Source organism: Parathielavia appendiculata (assembly GCF_033297405.1).
Source record: "Parathielavia appendiculata strain CBS 731.68 unplaced genomic scaffold N657scaffold_27, whole genome shotgun sequence".
Taxonomy (NCBI): Eukaryota; Fungi; Ascomycota; class Sordariomycetes; order Sordariales; family Chaetomiaceae; genus Parathielavia; species Parathielavia appendiculata.
The window spans coordinates 1-16439 of NW_026944246.1; the positions used below are offsets into that span (position 1 = coordinate 1).

General features: G+C 55.4%; 7 protein-coding genes across 7 annotated transcripts in view; 2 read left to right on the forward strand and 5 right to left on the reverse strand.

Moving 5' to 3' along the window:
* Positions 1-336: 336 nt before the first annotated feature.
* On the reverse strand, positions 337-1099 carry N657DRAFT_581720 (uncharacterized protein; the record flags this gene model as incomplete). The annotated part of the gene is made up of 2 exons (XM_062789561.1): positions 337-776; positions 838-1099. Coding segments are annotated over 2 exons (702 nt in total), but the record flags the coding sequence as incomplete, so codon positions are not given.
* A 650-nt stretch (positions 1100-1749) lies between these two features.
* On the forward strand, positions 1750-1986 carry N657DRAFT_557307 (uncharacterized protein; the record flags this gene model as incomplete). Its single annotated transcript, XM_062787956.1, has 1 exon — positions 1750-1986. A coding segment is annotated over one exon (237 nt), but the record flags the coding sequence as incomplete, so codon positions are not given.
* Positions 1987-7195: 5209 nt separating this feature from the next.
* Positions 7196-7509, reverse strand: N657DRAFT_693729 (uncharacterized protein; the record flags this gene model as incomplete). Its single annotated transcript, XM_062797239.1, has 2 exons — positions 7396-7509; positions 7196-7322 (listed from the first exon to the last, which is right to left on the reverse strand). The coding sequence occupies exons 1-2, from the start codon at positions 7472-7474 to the stop codon at positions 7198-7200; spliced, it is 204 nt and encodes a 67-aa protein (XP_062643132.1). The 5' UTR covers positions 7475-7509.
* A 30-nt stretch (positions 7510-7539) lies between these two features.
* N657DRAFT_257273 (uncharacterized protein) lies at positions 7540-8498 on the reverse strand. Its single transcript, XM_062786468.1, has one exon. It carries the CDS (start codon positions 8350-8352, stop codon positions 7705-7707), a length of 648 nt encoding a protein of 215 aa, XP_062643133.1. The 5' UTR covers positions 8353-8498; the 3' UTR covers positions 7540-7704.
* Positions 8499-9480: 982 nt separating this feature from the next.
* On the reverse strand, positions 9481-10953 carry N657DRAFT_581839 (uncharacterized protein; the record flags this gene model as incomplete). Its single annotated transcript, XM_062789570.1, has 2 exons — positions 9481-10400; positions 10602-10953. 2 exons carry the CDS (start codon positions 10951-10953, stop codon positions 9481-9483), a joined length of 1272 nt encoding a protein of 423 aa, XP_062643134.1.
* Positions 10954-11491: 538 nt separating this feature from the next.
* Positions 11492-12363, reverse strand: N657DRAFT_257285 (uncharacterized protein). Its single transcript, XM_062786469.1, has one exon. It carries the CDS (start codon positions 12227-12229, stop codon positions 11774-11776), a length of 456 nt encoding a protein of 151 aa, XP_062643135.1. The 5' UTR covers positions 12230-12363; the 3' UTR covers positions 11492-11773.
* Positions 12364-12761: 398 nt separating this feature from the next.
* Positions 12762-16439, forward strand: part of N657DRAFT_257331 (TPR-like protein) — a 6576-nt gene continuing 2898 nt past the window's right edge. Inside the window, exons 1-7 of the mRNA XM_062786471.1 lie at positions 12762-13028; positions 13080-13317; positions 13473-13784; positions 13839-14109; positions 14156-14294; positions 14343-15844; positions 16349-16404. Coding sequence (XP_062643136.1) covers positions 12871-13028; positions 13080-13317; positions 13473-13784; positions 13839-14109; positions 14156-14294; positions 14343-15844; positions 16349-16404 — 2676 coding nt within the window. The 5' untranslated portion in view covers positions 12762-12870. The remainder of the gene's footprint in view (positions 13029-13079; positions 13318-13472; positions 13785-13838; positions 14110-14155; positions 14295-14342; positions 15845-16348; positions 16405-16439) is intronic.

The window sequence follows — 16439 nt, forward strand, 5'->3', positions numbered from 1 at the left end:
CAGAGGAAGCACCTTGGAGTTATTGTCCCGCACCGTCTTCCAACGCCTCTCTATCACTTTCTTAGCCCGTTCCACCGCCACCCTCACCTCCTTCACCCAGCCTGTCTCCACGGCAGGATCCAATTTGACCACACGCCGAACGACCTTGGCCTGCATGACAAACAGCCTGTCATTGGGTACCGGGGAATATTTCACCTTCGCAGCCATGTCCAAGAGACGGGCGAGGTGGAACGCCATCAGCGGTTTGTACCACGACGTCTCTCCACCTACGCCAGCAGCCGCCGCTCTGTCGAGAACAAGACGCAGCGCAACGCGGAGAAGCAACCATGTCGCGCAGCGATGAAACGGCAGGAGGGCGCTGCTCCAACCGACATGCTCGCGACTGCGTTTGGTGACGCGGCTCAAGGGGGCGACGCTCTCACCGAGGCCAGAGAGCAGGTCGATCAGCATGCCGTTCACGAGCAGCGGGGAGACGGTATCTCGCTCCTCGGGCTGGAAGGTTTTTGCTTTTTTGACTTTGGGGCGGGCCACGGGAACGTTGCTGGCGGTGAGCGTCTGGATGAAGTTGGCGAGTTCGCTGAGGAAGTCGGGGTCTTGGAGCCGGGCGTAGGTGATGACCGCGGCGCGGTCGGGGAACTCGCGGAGGAGGGCGCCCAGGCAGGACATGACCTTGTCGTTTGGGGCGAGGAGCTCAAAGGCTTCGAAGAGAACGTCATCTTGTCGGGCAGTGACGAGTAGGCCGGCGTTCTGGGCGCGGAGGTGGAAAAGGGCAATGCCTGGGGGTTGGCCATGTTGATGAGTGATGTTTGATAGGGAAGAAAGAGGGGAGATACACACCACCGTTCTTCAAGTCGGAAATCACATGGTGCATGCCACGAGTCTCGGTGCTCAGGAGCCGGTCGAGCATGTCAACCGCAGGCCGGACAGAGGGAGCGGAACTAGGCTCTGCCGACAGGAAGCATTCAACGGAATCGCGAAAGGCTCGAATGGTGGTATTCAGGTATCCAGCTTCTGAGTCGTCCTCTTGCGGCAGTTGAGGGGGGAGAAAGACATGGTTGATCATGAAGTCAAGCGCTTTTGAATCCGGCGAGTTTGCCATTTCCCAAGCACTGGTGATGGCCTGGATTGGCGGTTTGGTCCTTGAAAGAGAGTAGAGGAGGAGAGTAAGGAGGAGGAAGTAAAGAGAGGAAGAGAGGGGAGCGGGAGTGAAGAAGGAAGAGCAAACGGAAGGACTCCAAACGGAGAAGCTCACTTTGACAGTCAGCCTTGCAGCCTACGTTTGACGGCGCTTCCAGCGCTCAAAATGATCGGGTTGATTGGGTTGATAGTGACTGTTGGGTCTATTGGGCGGCCGGCCGGCCGGCCGGGTCGCGAGGCAACCTACCGAGGCGCAGACGTAGGCATGATTTGCAAAAATGGCCTCCGTCCAGTTAACCCAACATTGACCGTTCGCTCGGATGGCTGCATGGCCTTATCTAACTGAAGCGGCCGATGGGGGTTAAGCTTGGCGACGTGTCCCAACAATATGCGGTAGGCCTCACAGGGTGCTCTCCTCCGGGAGCAGAGTTTCCCGCCACTTCATGGCTGAGTTCTTGTTGGCCCATTCAGACGCTGAGTTCAGTGCGGCTACGAGCTTTCGTGACAAGCAGACCCGACCTGCCGATTTGACTCGGCTTCACCAAGATCGAAGGCGATTACCAGAACTTCGTCTTGCACGAGGTCGCACTGCCAATTATCGAGCATGACATCGCAGCATTTCTGTCGTACCTGTCGGCCTGCTCGACGGCAGAAAACAGGGCGAACCGGCTGTCGGACGAGGCGATCCACGTGGTGAGCGGCTTCCTGGTAGTCGGCTTCCCGCACGTCGTCGATTGCCTCTGGCCATCGAATGATGGGGTCTGTGTGGAGGTGGCGGGCGGGTTCTACTCGTCGCTCTTTGAGCAAGGGGGTCGCGGTGGCAGGACGGACAGATGGCGGCGGCATTGAGGGAGGCAGTAATGGGGGTTAGAGCGGGGGACATGGCGATGCCGCTTAACTGGGCACAGTTTGTTCATTATGGACCGTAAGGACTGGCCCGAGTTGACGGGCTTTGGCTGACAACAGATACGAGGCGTGCTTTCGGAGTACTGTAGAGTCTCATCAGATCATTATTGCGAATAGTAATCCACCATTATCAAAAGTATCTAATTCGCCTCGCCTGAATTTTCCAAATTGAATGAAGGTAAAATGACACTGGTGACACGATCTGTTGTTGTGCAATAAATCACAGTTGTCTTGTTATGTCCATCAACCCTGACCTGAAAAATTGTTAGTGATAGAGCTGCTCTACACCGGAAATTGCTGGACATGAGCTACCCCGCCAATCGTGGGGTAAACCGCCTGTAAGTCGTCTAAACAACCGCCCACCCGAAAACTGTTTTTTTGGCAAGGACTATCCAATAAGTCGAGATACAGTCAAGCGATTAGTATCATTAAATCAAGCAAAATTCTCTCTACCGGGTTGCATAGTGCGATCTTCTCGGGAACGCGTCGAATGGTTCCGGTCAATTTAGACAAGAAAACGGACAAGTTTCCATGTCAACAAGGTTCTCCCTTATCACCGATCTTGTTCCTCTTCTTCAATGCGGACCTAGTACAACGACGAATCAACAGTCATGGTGGAGCCATAGCCTTCGTGGACGACTTCACAGCGTGGGTCACAGGACCTACGGCGCAGAGCAATCGGGAAAGCATTGTAGCCATCATCAAGAACGCCCTAGATTGGGAGAGAAGGAGCGGTGCGACATTCAACATACAGAAGACGGGGATCATACACTTCACTCGTAAGACCTACAAGACTGACACACAACCATTCATGATCAAGGGGCAGACTGTCCAGCCCCAGGACCATGTCAAGATCCTAGGAGTGGTTATGGATGCGAAACGAAAGTACAAAGAACACATTTGGAAGGCTGCGTCCAGGGGATTGGAGGCAGCAATGGAATTACGACATCTTCGAGGACTGTCTACATCAACGGCACGGCAGTTGTTTACATCCACAGTCGTCCCGGTGGTGGACTACGCCTCCAATGTGTGGATGCACGCATACAAAAACAAACTCGTGGGACCTATCAACAGGGTCCAGAGAATGGCGGCGCAAGCGATCGTGGAGACCTTCCTCACGGTATCAACGAGCGTGGCGGAAGCGGAAGCCCATATCACCACCGCACAAGATCGATTCTGGAAGCGAGCCATCAAGCTCTGGACGGGCATTCACACACTGCCAGACACCAACCCATTGCGCAGAAACATTTCTCGGGTGCGAAAATTTCAGAAACACCGCTCGCCACTCTACCAGGTGGCAGACGCACTCAAAGGCATCGCAATGGACGAGTTGGAAACCATCAACCCGTTTACATTGGCACCGTGGGAGAACCGCGTACAGACCATCACAAACGAGTTGACGACAACACACCGGGACGTCAACTACGATGTACGCATTGCCGTAAGCAGCTCGGCGCGAAACGACCTGGTGGGAGTTGGCGGAGCTGCGATGCTGCCGCCGTCCGTGTACGACAGCCCAAAGCTTGGGACCTTCTCCTCTACGCTGGGTCCGAGATCAGAACAGAACCCATACTCCGGGGAGCTGGCAGCGATGGAACGAGCGTTGGGCACGCTGCCAGCGCTCAGATCTAGCCGTATTGAGCTCTCAACGCGAAATAAAGCGGCCGTTCTCACGCTCCGACAGCCACGACAGCAGTCTGGCCAACAGCACATCGGCCATATCTACGAGTCAATCAGAGCACTACGCAGGAACGGGAACACAGTAACAATACGGTGGCTCCCTGCGGGCGAAGAGGACAAGCTTTGGGAAGCCGCTAAGAAGAATGCCAAACACGCCACTAGACAGGGTGCCACTCCGCAGACGCAAATGCCCAGGACACGCTCAACAACGCTCAACGTAGCATGGTCCAAGAGAAGCACCAGCAATCAGCTGCCAGACAAAGTCGGAGCTCATTCCAAGCGAGTCGACGCAGCACTACCAGGCAAACACACCCGACTGCTGTACGACCATCTGTCACGAAAGGAGGCTGGCGTACTCGCTCAGCTCAGAACAGGCATGGCAAGACTCAACGGTTACCTCCACCGGATTGGAGCAGCTCCGTCAGATCAGTGTGCATGCGGACAAGCAACAGAGACAGTGGACCACTTCCTCTTCCGATGCAGAAACTGGACAGCATACCGATCAGAGATACTCGAATGTACAGACACCCATAGGAGCAACATTTCCTTCTATCTAGGAGGGAAGTCGCCATCGGATAAGAAAGATTGGATTCCTAACATGACGGCCGTTCGGGCAACGATACGGTTCGCAATAGCCACGGGCCGGCTTGACACGAACCAACCGCAGGCCGACTAAGACACCTAACCCACCGCACCGACCGAACCTACACCCCCTCACCTCGTGCTACGGACAGCAGACACCGCTTCAGCCGCCAAAGATAGGACGTTGAACACTTGGAGAATCGCCTTCAAGCAAGCCTGCTAACAATCCTACTAACCCACGAGAATCCGCAGAGAAATGGTATAAGAGAGGACATGAACTAGAATGAACTTTGTATGGGCTTCGACGAGATCAGGACATATCTTGGGAAATGTATAGTCAGATTGTAATAGCTGCCCTTTCGGGTTACCCGCCGGGCGTCAATAAATTGTATTGTATTGTATTGTAAACCATCACACGCATCATCTAGACATTCCACAACCAAAAGTAGTCGGATTGGATTGAAATATTCGTCAATCATCTCGATTCAAACTTGAGACTTGTTCTCCTAGGTTAAGCCACTTCGATCGCTTTACGCACCGTGTTCTGGCGAGGCGTCGTAATGGGCTTGTTTTGCCTGCGAACACGCGTCAGCAGCGAAGCAGCAGACACGCGTAGGACATCGCCACAGGGCAGAAAAGTATCTTCATAGCGAGTCATTATATCCGATGAATTAGAGACGACATGTGAGAGACGAGCAATATATAGCGAGGCACAAGGGCGCTGCAAACACTACTCAATTCTGCTAATCGAAAGCTGAGGAAAGGAAAAAGAAGAAGACACAAGATGCGCGTCTGTAGCGCAAGAAGGTAACTAGGCGCACGGGCCACCTTTCCTCACACGACACTATCCAGGTATATAGAGCGCTTCTGGCCAAGATCTTAATGGGTAGCTACTGTTCTACCCGAGAGGCTGATGGGCAACACGAGGACGTCCGACGGTCCTCGAGGGGCCCAGGCCGAAATTACGGTTGATCATCTTATCCTTCACGCTTATCAATCACCAGGTGGAAATGTATGGGCGTGGTGTGTTACATGTTTAGTTGTTCCGGTGAGGGATACACGGAGTGTTTAGCTAGTTCCTCGTCTGCTCGTTGACTGCCTCGGAACTAAGAGCTATCTGCTAGTGTCTTATGAATACGGGACATCAGATTCTCAACTGACGGCCCTCTTTCTTCCAACACTTACATCATTCTAACACTAGCCGGGGGTGTTGTGGTGGCAGAGCCAGGCACGCGGGAAGGTCACATGTGACCTGTCACATGACCAACCCTGGCCGGCATGAGGCGGGATACAGCGGGAAGAGACCGGAATGGCACTTCCGTAGAGGGCTAGGGCGCGGTGGTGGCTGGGGCGGCCTCGAGGAGGCTGTGCGGAGTAAAGTGCCCAGATATTAGTAATCACTTGGCAATCTACCCACTTTGAATCTACGTAGATGAGGTTCGGGTAGAGTGGATAGAAGCTTGGCAACAGGCAGCATAGAATGGATAGAAAGCACTGCTTTCTATCCACTAGTAGATTCAAAATCTACTTAGGTAGGTAGATGCAGAACCCTGGATCTACCGGTCTTTGCTAGAAACCATTGATAGAGCCGATCTCTACACTTGCCCGTTACTCTTTGCCGGTGTCTGTCGAGAGGAATAAGAGAAAGCTATCCTCTCCCTGCTTGATGACCGCTGCTTTCTATCACATCCCTTCCGGCACCTACACTCTGCTACCCCGCCCATAGAGTAACTGCGGTCCAGCAGTGCTACAGGCTCGTCGGATTCCCGGTATGCGATTAGCAGTATGACGCTCACTCTTGCCAACCCTTCTACGTCCAACTCGGACCCTATATAGGGAGACAAGAGAATCCTCCAAAAGAGTTCCCAAAAGAGAGGTGTTCGTGGCACAATTTCTCTCGAAACCAACCACTGTTGGCCCCGAAGGTCCCACGACCCACCTGGGTACTCGGCCCGGAAGCGGCGCCGCCTACGCCGAACCGAGCTACGCCCTGGCTTTCGGGGCCGTCCCGTTCGTTCTCTTCCGAGCCAATCGGAGTCTCTTGACACGAAACCGCCCGGGCGAATTTCAGCCGCCTAAGCGGGTCCGTCGACGTCCCTTCCATCCATCGCAATCACTACAGCTCAACAGGCACCGCTTCCCCAGCACTATGGCAACTTGCGACGTAGCAGATTCGTCTGTCCCATGTCCGGGAACTCCTAGTGTGCATGCCTCTGTCTTTCTTAGCGCGGACGGCGAGTGGCGCCGTCCGTAACCCGGCCTACTGAGCCAGTCTCTTTTTGTCATGCTGAACGATCGGGTTAAGGTCTCCTGGAAAACGCCCGCAGCTTTCTTGACCCAGCTTCTCGAGAGCAGCACCGCAGTCCATACAGGCGGTACTACCTTTCTCATAGACCTACCGGAACCGGAAAGACATGCTTGGCTCTCGCTATCGCAGGGCATTTCAGTGTGAATGTCTACAGGTCTGCGATGGCCACGCCTCCCTCTGACCACTCCTCCGCACTTGTTGTTGGAAAACTACATGGAGATGTCGAACCGATCTTCATAGCTGAAGCGGACTACTTCGCGTGGGTCGTTGATTCTCCAGCATCAGAAAGTGGTTCACTCTTCCGTCTGATGTTCCCTCATCCGGGCACCGACTTCTCAGAGCAACAAAAGGATTTGACTGTGCCGGTCGTAGTTTCGAGTTCCTGCATTCCATGCTCATCAAGGTTGGCGATATTCGCGGGTACGATGTTCTTATCGCGGATATGGAACTCCAGCCTCTCATAGAAATCTTGGTAAGCGTTGTCCCGCCAACCAAGCGAGATTGCAAGTGACTAGGGTCTACCCATCTGCATGTTGCACGCTCTTGATCCGCCGTTGACCGACTCGTACTTTTGGTGCCATTCTCTATACCTGGCGCCGCGCTGTAAGAACATGATACACTGCTGCGTCCTCCTCGTCGTCCTCGTCGTCCTCGTCGTCCTCGTCGTCCTCGTCGTCCTCGTCGTCCTCGTCCTCCTCGTCCTCCTCGCCTTCCTCATTCTCGTTCTTCGTCCTCCTCGTTCTCTTCACCCACCGCGTTGATTACAGCATCTAGCGGCATACCTGCCATCTCTTCTTCCATTTTTGATGTTTCTCTGCCAAGACAAAACACTCTTTCCATAAACGAAGAAGAACTGACCATCTTTGGAAGCCGATTGATCTTAATTACGCTCTCGCTGACCGAAAAGGTCTCGAAGTGGTCTGTATCAGGCCAGAGTCCGAGTGCTTCGAGTGCCGTGAAGTACCTCTGTATGTCAAATTGCAGGTCCGGCAATAAGTCGTGTTTAGCTTGCATGAAAAGGAACTCAACCAGGCCAAGGACATTTCGATGAATTGCGCGTTGGGTATCTTTGACCTGCCGTTCGAGCTCGACTAATGTGGGCTGTTCTTAGTAGCTGCTCCAAGAAAACACGGACAACCGTAATAAATACCTTTGAGAGCCTCGGGTAGCCTTGACAGAATCTTATACTCCCTCCAGATCTGACGAAAATCGGGGGGAAGGTCATGTGCGTAGCGTGCTGACATGGTTGAAAATGCTGGCGATCGGAACAGATATGCTGCCAACAGACCGTAGCCCATGTCTCTGGCTGTCGTGCCATTTTCCTGCGGGAAGTTGTTGGCATCGCACCAACAGTTGATCCAGCCGATCAAGGCCCCGTTGAAGTCGTACTTGTCTGACTGGATTGCAATATTTGCAATGCTCTCCGCGGTCAACTTCCTTGGGATTCGCTCTGCTCTGAAATGAACGCAACTGAAGATGAAATCCATTGCCTCCACATCATCTTCCTCGAGTGTTATCCCTGGAATAGCCAATTGTGAGCCCTCCTTCTGGGCCTCACGTAATTGCCGGCCTTCGAATCTTGGACTGAGCAGTGTCTCAAAATAGGGTGACGCATGGCGAAGCATGCTGGAAAAGACGAGGAAGGACCGGACCTTGGATCCGTCCGTATTGCGGACCACCAGGACCAGGTCGGCCTGATCACTTAGATAGACTGATGGGTTATTCTGCGCTGGCTCCATGGTTGAGCATAAGGGGCAGTGAGGCGGCGACTGTAGATGCGCATGAGACAGCAAGTTGGAGGAAGTTCCGGCGGAGGATGGCTAAACAGGTGTTCGTAGTGTTTTTAAGAAGGTTGCAGGAGCAGCGAGAGGGATCAATTGTAGTGAGGGAAGGCAGCAATAGTGGCTCTGGACAGGCAAACTGGCAACTTGCTCCGCCTGGCTGCTCCTGGCGAGCTTCATAATCCACGACCGGAGGTGTGCTGGACCACCGTCAAGGCTACTCCGGCCCCAGGTTACTATCCCTTGCAATCTACCCCTGCGAACACTGATATGTGATGATTTTAGACCTGGGATGTTCAGCAGGCTTCAAGCATGCGAGACGTTGATTCACCGAACCCTCGTTTTTCTGCCAATCGCACAATTCCAAGATAGGAAGGGGTCGATTGAGGAGGTTGACGGCGACGCCGAGGTGGCTCGGCCGCTGTGATGCAAGGTGCGTCGCCTCCCTTTCCTCCAGTCTTTCGCTGCAGAAACACCAATCACGAGACGATCTCACACTGAGCTGCCACATACGCCACTGCCATCCTCGCACCATTTGCCTTCCGGGGGTTCGAGTGTGCCTCGCTGTCAATGCAACGAAGAGCCGAAGATTGCTTACATAGGCGCAGGGCGCGTCGTCTTCTCTTCCCCTGGTCCTGCGCACGGCCCCCTTCCTCATCGTCCCGCAACTGGAACCACGAATTCCGAGATGACCGCGCAACCGCTGCTCCGGTGGGACGACCTGTGATGACCGCCGCGGCGAAGATCATCGTCCTCTCGAAGTCAAGTTGATTCGGTTACGATAGTTAAGGAGACCACCTATCGTCCATACTGTAATATGTTAGTCCAAGATTGAGTTAGTTATAGATAAGACGGACTATAAGCTCCTTACCCTTGGTGGTTATTCGGGATAGTCTTACGCCGTTGCTATGATTCGCCAAATAGTCCTCTGAGATGCTGCCTTCAGAGGTTCGAGATCTCGGACTGCAGCGCAGTTACTTCCGTGGAGACGGACAAACGAAACGCGAAACCGACAGCGAAGGGGCGCCCGGCTCCAGGCGATAACACAAGCGGGTCAGAACCGGGGGGAGGATGGGAAGTGTTCGATCACGTCCGGGGACAAAAGGCATTGATGACCCAGGAGCGAAAAGTGGTGTCGATCCAAGTCCCGAGGAAGCCAAGCACGGTAAGCAGCTGGTAGATATTTAGAAGGTTGTCAGTCATGCCGATTTGCATAGGGCCGAAGACATCGATCTTGTCAAGACGATCTACTGCGAAGTAGAGGGACCATTCGTGATCGTGGGTTAGGATGAGCGGCAATGTGGGGAGCTGCGGGCCTGGTTTCCCCCCTCCAACACCGAGCGTTTCCATCCGCTTATGCCAAGCTGCTGTCCATATGCCTAACTGTAGTCGTCCCTCCTCGAGACTCGCCCCTGCAGCCTTGGTCTCCATGGTCACGGCCGCAGGAGAACGCATCAGAGGGGGATAGTCGGTCTGGTTGACGCAGAGGTGGGCTGAAATGAGTCCTGACGACTTCATTGGCTTGGCCAGCTCGACAAGCTTATTCTGGATGGCAGAATCGAACTGTGACTCCGAGCCGAGGTCAGGCGCTAGCACGAAGTCCACCATCTTCCCCTCGGCCACCTCGCCGGTAATGAGGCTTGGCAGAAAGCAGGACAGAATCCGGGCCGACGTTGCATTCTCGCATATGACGGACGCGTGTCGCCTCGACAAGGCAAGCTCCAACAGTGGTCCGTGGACCTTTGCGTTCCACGCCGCCTCGGCGCGACGGAGAGCCAAGCACTCCCTTGCATCGTCCTTGATGCCGCGGACCTTGTAAAATTCGGCATGGGCGATGCGTGCTTGCAGCGAGGCGCCCTCTGCAGTGCCCGCAAATAGGGCCGAGAGGGGAAGGTAGTCGAAAAAGCGTTCCTCCAGTCCGTCATTCCGTCCCACCCCGTCTTGACCGTTTCCTTCCTCCGGCTTCCGGTAGACAGAGCCGGGGGGGGGATGACCTGCGTAGAGAGCTTCAATCTCCGTGCGAATCTCGGTGGGGTAGATGCCCGTCTGGTATTTCGTAGCAGCGAAGATATCATAATAGAGCTGCCGCACATCTTCGGGGAGTTGGCTCAGGCCGGCATTGTCGTCGAGCGAGTCGAACACGACGGGTTTGTCGAGGCGCTGTAACCCTGTGATGTTCTTGACAGGGCTGGCGGCGCGGCGGGAACCTCTGGAGCTTCTGTCTTGGCGGTCGGATGCCATGGATGCAGCGGAGGAATGGCTTAGGCTGGGGGGCGGGGGAAATGTGGTTCGCATTGAGAGGGTGGTGATTGCGGGGCGTTGGGATCGACCCGATCGCGGTGTTGCATCAGGATCCGGATCGGTTTTGTGGCTGCCGGGTCTGCTATCGTCGTCAATCTTTCGCTTTTTGGGGCCTGGCGACAAGCTCCCGGTCCGCGGAGGAGTTGTCATTTCGAGCTCTCGGGGGCGCTTGAGGTGGCCTCTGTCGGACTTTCGGTCGTTATTGCTGCAATCGGGCAGCTGAGATAGCCAGAGATGGATGGCAGAATCATTGGACATAGTTTTCTGCCATCCATTGGACATGGCTAAGGGATGGGCGGTGGACGGCAACTGGGATATTGCGGGCAGTTGTCTGTCTTGAGCGTTGGGCAAACATTGGATTCAGCTTGCAGTAGTGTTGCTGCCCGACGGGACCAAGACGCGAAATCACGTGAGGGACCGGAAGCCCAGGCAACACGGCTTGCCAGACAGCTAGGCGGAGGGGTGGGCCCGCTGAGTTTAACCGTCCATATGGATTAAACAAGGCACTTTTCATCCTCCGATAAAGTCCTCCTCACGCCATTCCAACAAGCACGATTCTCCGGTTTCTCAGCTTCTTTTCTGCCCAAGCCAACCATCTTCAGCTTCGTCTTTACAGGCACCTTCCCGTATCTGCCACCACTTTCACACTAGATACGACGATCCTTCCAGACGCCGAACCCGATCAGGAAATAAATGGGACATGGCACGGTAGTTAACAGCAATCAAAAGTAATGACCGCATCAACGAACGAGCTACCCCAAGCACTTAAACTGAACTTGAGAGAACCCTATAACTGATTCATCATGTCGCTGCCAAGTCCGGATGTGGAACATCGACAAGGGCGAGCGATTCTCTGTCAACCCTGCACGTCACGCCCTCCTAAGCACCCACCTAAGCTGAGCCTGTCCTCTTGTGAAACTGTAGCATCTGAGGATATTACTTGAAATGCGAAATCGGCATCCAACTATTATGCTCGGGCCCATACCCTTCCCACTTGACCCGGTACTCCCGCCGCCCCCCTCGTCGTCGTGAACCCAGAATCTTTTCGACCTGGAATTACTCGCCTTCCTGAACCTTCTCAACCGCGGAAGCCACTCCTGAAAGAGGGGCCCGCCTTGTCGAGGAAGTCCTCTTTGCTGGTGACTTGCGTTGCTGGACTTTCCAATGCGGGAAGTCTTTGGCGGGGCTTGGGTTGAATTGGTGGCCTCTGAGCCTGTGGTGAGCGGGAGCTGGCACATTGCAGACGTGCCTGCGGCTTGGGCGCCGTTCCTAGAGTTGCAGTCCGGCGGCGCTTGCGCGGCAGCTGATCATTCCGGCCGTGCTCCGTATCGCCGTTTTCAGCAGCACCGCATTGCTCTCCATCATCGGCACCGCGACGTCGACGACGGCCGATATTGACTTGGTCTTGGTTAGCTAGCTCGCGGTCGTTATTGCTTTTAGTGTCCGATAGCCCCGGTATGCCTGCCACACTCTCTTGCGGCTGCACGGCACTCCTTCGCGAGCCTATCTTCCACCTTCTCCCAGGCCTCCTCATCCCTATCGCCGATGTCTGGGAAGATGGTGTGGCCCAGGAGGATGAAGTAGATAGTGCAACCTAGCGCGAACAGGTCCGTCTTAAGTCAAGAGGCAATAGGTGGCGTGAGAAAAGGGGAGAGAGTAGAGGGCTTGTACGAGTTGATGATTGAATGTCAACGAATTGGATGTAGTTAGCGTGCCAAGGCCCTTAGGCTTACGCGCCTCCGGGCGAAATAAATTCCATCCATCCATCTATCTGTGGATTGGCCATAGCTGCGCTGCTCAACTATATTTTAGGAAAGTGGCGATTTGTGGTGCTGCTCTCGTCGGCGTTTGATCTCGTCCGCTGCACAGGTTTGGAAATCTCTGAGAACGCTGTTGCGCCAGTCAGCAGGTACAGCGTTGCAGGTTTTGTTGTCGACGGCGGTCCAGGAACCCACATGATTGCTGCTAAATTTAGCACGCTCTCAATTGGTCAAATGCAGGGTCGCAAAGCTGGGAACCTGGATCTCACCGCTTCGAACCCCATCTGAGCAGGGCCATCACGACCTAGCGGGACCCTTGGCTGCCAGGACCCTCGCTGACGCCCACCTTTAAACCCCACCAGACCAGTGGATCGCGATCTGACGGACCGGGCCGCACGTTCCTCTCCGCGGCGGAATGCGACGATTCTTCGGCCGGCGGCCGAAAGCCGCGACAACTGGTTCGGCGGCTCAGCAAAGCCAGTCAGAGCGACCCCCCGTCGCGGCCTCGTCTTCGACCAAGACTTTCCCCTCGGGCATCAAGCCGCTTTGCTGCCCGGCAGGTGCCATCGTCGAGTGCGTACATCGTTGTTCCTCTATGACGGCTAGCTGATCATTCCAATCTAGCATCGTTTTTGTCCACGGCCTGACCGGCGACCGCGAGAAGACATGGACCGCCAGCGACGCGTCTGAGCCATGGCCCAAGGCCCTCCTCCCGTCCGAGCTCCCGGCCGCGCGTGTCCTCACATTCGGATATGATGCATACGTGACGGACTGGCGGGGCATTGTGTCGCAGAATCGGATTGCCAACCATGCGTGGGATCTTCTGACGTCTCTCGCGTCGTATCGAGAGAAAGACGATACGGTGAGTGTGAGCGGCCGCGTAGACTGGGTATGACGCTCACGCGAGTAGAATGAACGGCCGATCATATTTGTCTGCCACAGCCTGGGCGGGCTGGTCTGCGAGGATGTACGTCTTCTCGGGCCCTAGGCCGCCGCAACCGCTAATTCCCTCGCTAGGCATTGTTCACATCGAGACAGCGGACGGAACCACACCTTCATAACGTCCTCCGGTTGACGCGCGGCATCGCCTTTCTCGGGACGCCACACCACGGGTCAGGGCTGGCACGATGGGCCGAGCTGCTGTCGCGATCCATCGGGATCATCAAGCAGACGAACACACAAATCGTTGAGGTGCTCAAGCGCGACTCGGAGGTGCTCGCGCGGATCCAGGACGGTTTCCACACCATGGTCCTAGCGCGTGGCAGGGAGGGCCAGTCGATCGAGATCAGCTGCTTTTTCGAGCAGCTGCCTCTGCCAGGCATCGGCCAGGTAAGTGTGCTGGCGTGACTCTACGGCGCGTGTTTTGCTGATGGAGTTGGGCAGGTTGTGCCGCAGGATTCGGCCATTCTGCCTGGATATATCCCGATCGGGATCCGCGGCAACCATATGGACATGACCAAATTCGCCAGCGCGGATGACCCGGGGTTTCAGGCAGTTTGCGGAGAGCTTCGTCGGTGGGTGAAGCAGCTCGGCAGGGCTGCACCACTAGACGGAAATCTACTCCCTCCAGGGTCTGGCAGCGCATCCCAGGATGGTGAGCTCGGACCGGCCGAGTCGGATAGGCGAGATGGGCCCCAGAGCGATGCGACGATGTGTAGGTAGAATGTACGCTGTCGTCTAGACCAGGCTAATGAGAGTAGTCCTCGTGCCATATACCTGCAATCCCGACTTCGTCGGGCGGTCCGATATTCTCGAAAAGCTCAAGGACCAGCTCGGCCTTATGCAGCGGCAGAGCAAGTGGCACCTGAGAGCCGCGCTGTACGGCTTGGGAGGCATTGGGTAATTGAGGCTGCTCTATCTTTGCTGGCTGCGCTGATTGTGATATAGGAAAACGCAAATCGCACTGGCATACGTGTACTGGCTGCGGGAGGAGTTTCCTGATCTATCGGTCTTCTGGGTCGACGCGAGTAACACCGAGCGGTTTCATCAGTCATATGCATCGATCGCGCAGGAATGTCACGTCCCTGGTCACGACGATCCCAAGGCGGACGTGGTGCCGCTGCTGAAGAGGTGGCTGGCGAGCAGGGACCGCGGCAGGTGGCTGATGGTGCTTGACAATGCTGACGACACGCAGCTCGCCAGCGGGCCGGGAGGGCTTGGGCAGCACATTCCCGAATGCGCGCATGGGTCTGTTCTCGTGACGACGAGGAACAAGGAGGTGGGCTCGAGGCTCACAAGGGGCGGACGACCGATCGAAGTCGAAAAAATGGACGACAGCGAGTCGAACGAGCTGCTCGAGAAGAAGCTCGAGCAAGACAGAATCGATCCCAGCGACTTGTCTACGCTGTCATCTCGATTGGAGCACCTACCGCTCGCGCTGGTCCAGGCGGCTGCGTTCATGCAGGAGAAGTCCGTACCGATCAGCAGGTATCTTGAGCTCTTGGACAACAGCGATCAAGACCCCGTCGATCTGCTTAGCGAGGAATTTGAGACGGACGGGAGGGACTCGGGGACCCCTCGTGCAGTGGCTGAGACATGGATCCTCTCTTTCGAGCAGATCAAACGGCAAAATGCGTTTGCGGCTGAACTCCTTTCGCTCATGAGTCTTTTTGACCGGCAGGCCATTCCATTGGAATTTCTGTTCTGTTACAGCGAGCAACAGGGCCAAGAGCAAAGGGGGGAAATAGCGCTTACGAAGGCATTGGGGCTTTTGAAGGCGTTTTCTTTTGTTACCGAGAATCAAGGCTATGGATTCGATATGCACCGCCTCGTACAACTGGTCACGCAAAAGTGGCTCGCTAGGAAGGGCACGATACGCCAATTTGCGGAACACGCGCTCTTGGTGGTGTCGCAAGCTTACCCATACGGCAGTTATGAGAACCGGGCGATATGTAACGCATTCCTTCCGCATGTGTACGCAGTACTGAGACTGGAAAGCACTGGGTCGAAGGATGAGAGGCTGGCAAGGGCATCCATTCTCCACTGTGCTGCCGGATTCTTCGCTTACCAAGGTCAATGGAATGACGCGGAGAAGTTCCAGTTACAGGCAAGAGGGTTGCGAAGGGAAGTGCTTGGAGAGGAGCATCCTTCTACGCTGGCCAGCATGGCCGACCTGGCGTCAACGTACTGGAAGCAAGGCCGATGGAAGGAGGCCGAGTCGCTACAGGTGCAAGTGATGGAAGCGAGAAAGAGGGTACTGGGAGAGGAGCATCCTTATACTCTGACTAGCATGAATAACCTGGCGTCGACGTACCGGAAGCAATGCCGATGGAACGAGGCCGAGTCGCTAGGCACGCAAGTAACGGAGACGAGTTTGAGGGTGCTGGGAGAGGAGCATCCATCGACGCTGACTAGCATGGCCGACCTGGCGTCGACGTACTGGAACCAAGGCCGATGTAAAGAAGCCGAATCGCTGGACGTGCAAGTGATGGAGACGAGAAAAAAGGTGCTGGGGGAGGAGCATCCCGACACGCTGAGTAGCATGGCCAACCTGGCGTTGACGTACCGGAAGCAAGACCGATGGAAGGATGCCGAGTCGCTGCAGGTGCAAGTGATAGAGTCGAGAAAGAAGGTGCTGGGAGAGAAACACCCCGATACGCTAAGTAGCATGGGCAACCTGGCGTCGACGTACGAAAAGCAAGGCCGATGGAATGAGGCCGAGGCGCTGGATGCGCAAGTGATGGAGACCAGTTTGAGGGTGCTGGGAGAGGAGCATCCATCGACGCTGACTAGCATGGCCGACCTGGCGTCGACGTACTGGAACCAAGGCGGATGTAAAGAAGCCGAATCGCTGGACGTGCAAGTGATGGAGACGAGAAAAAGGGTGCTGGGAGAGGAGCATCCATTGACGCTGACTAGTATGGCCAACCTGGCGTTGACGTACCGGAAGCAAGGCCGACGGAATGAGGCCGAGGCGCTAGAGGCGCAAGTGATGGAGACGAGAAAGAAGGTGCTGGGAGAGGAGCATCCCGACACGCTGAGCAG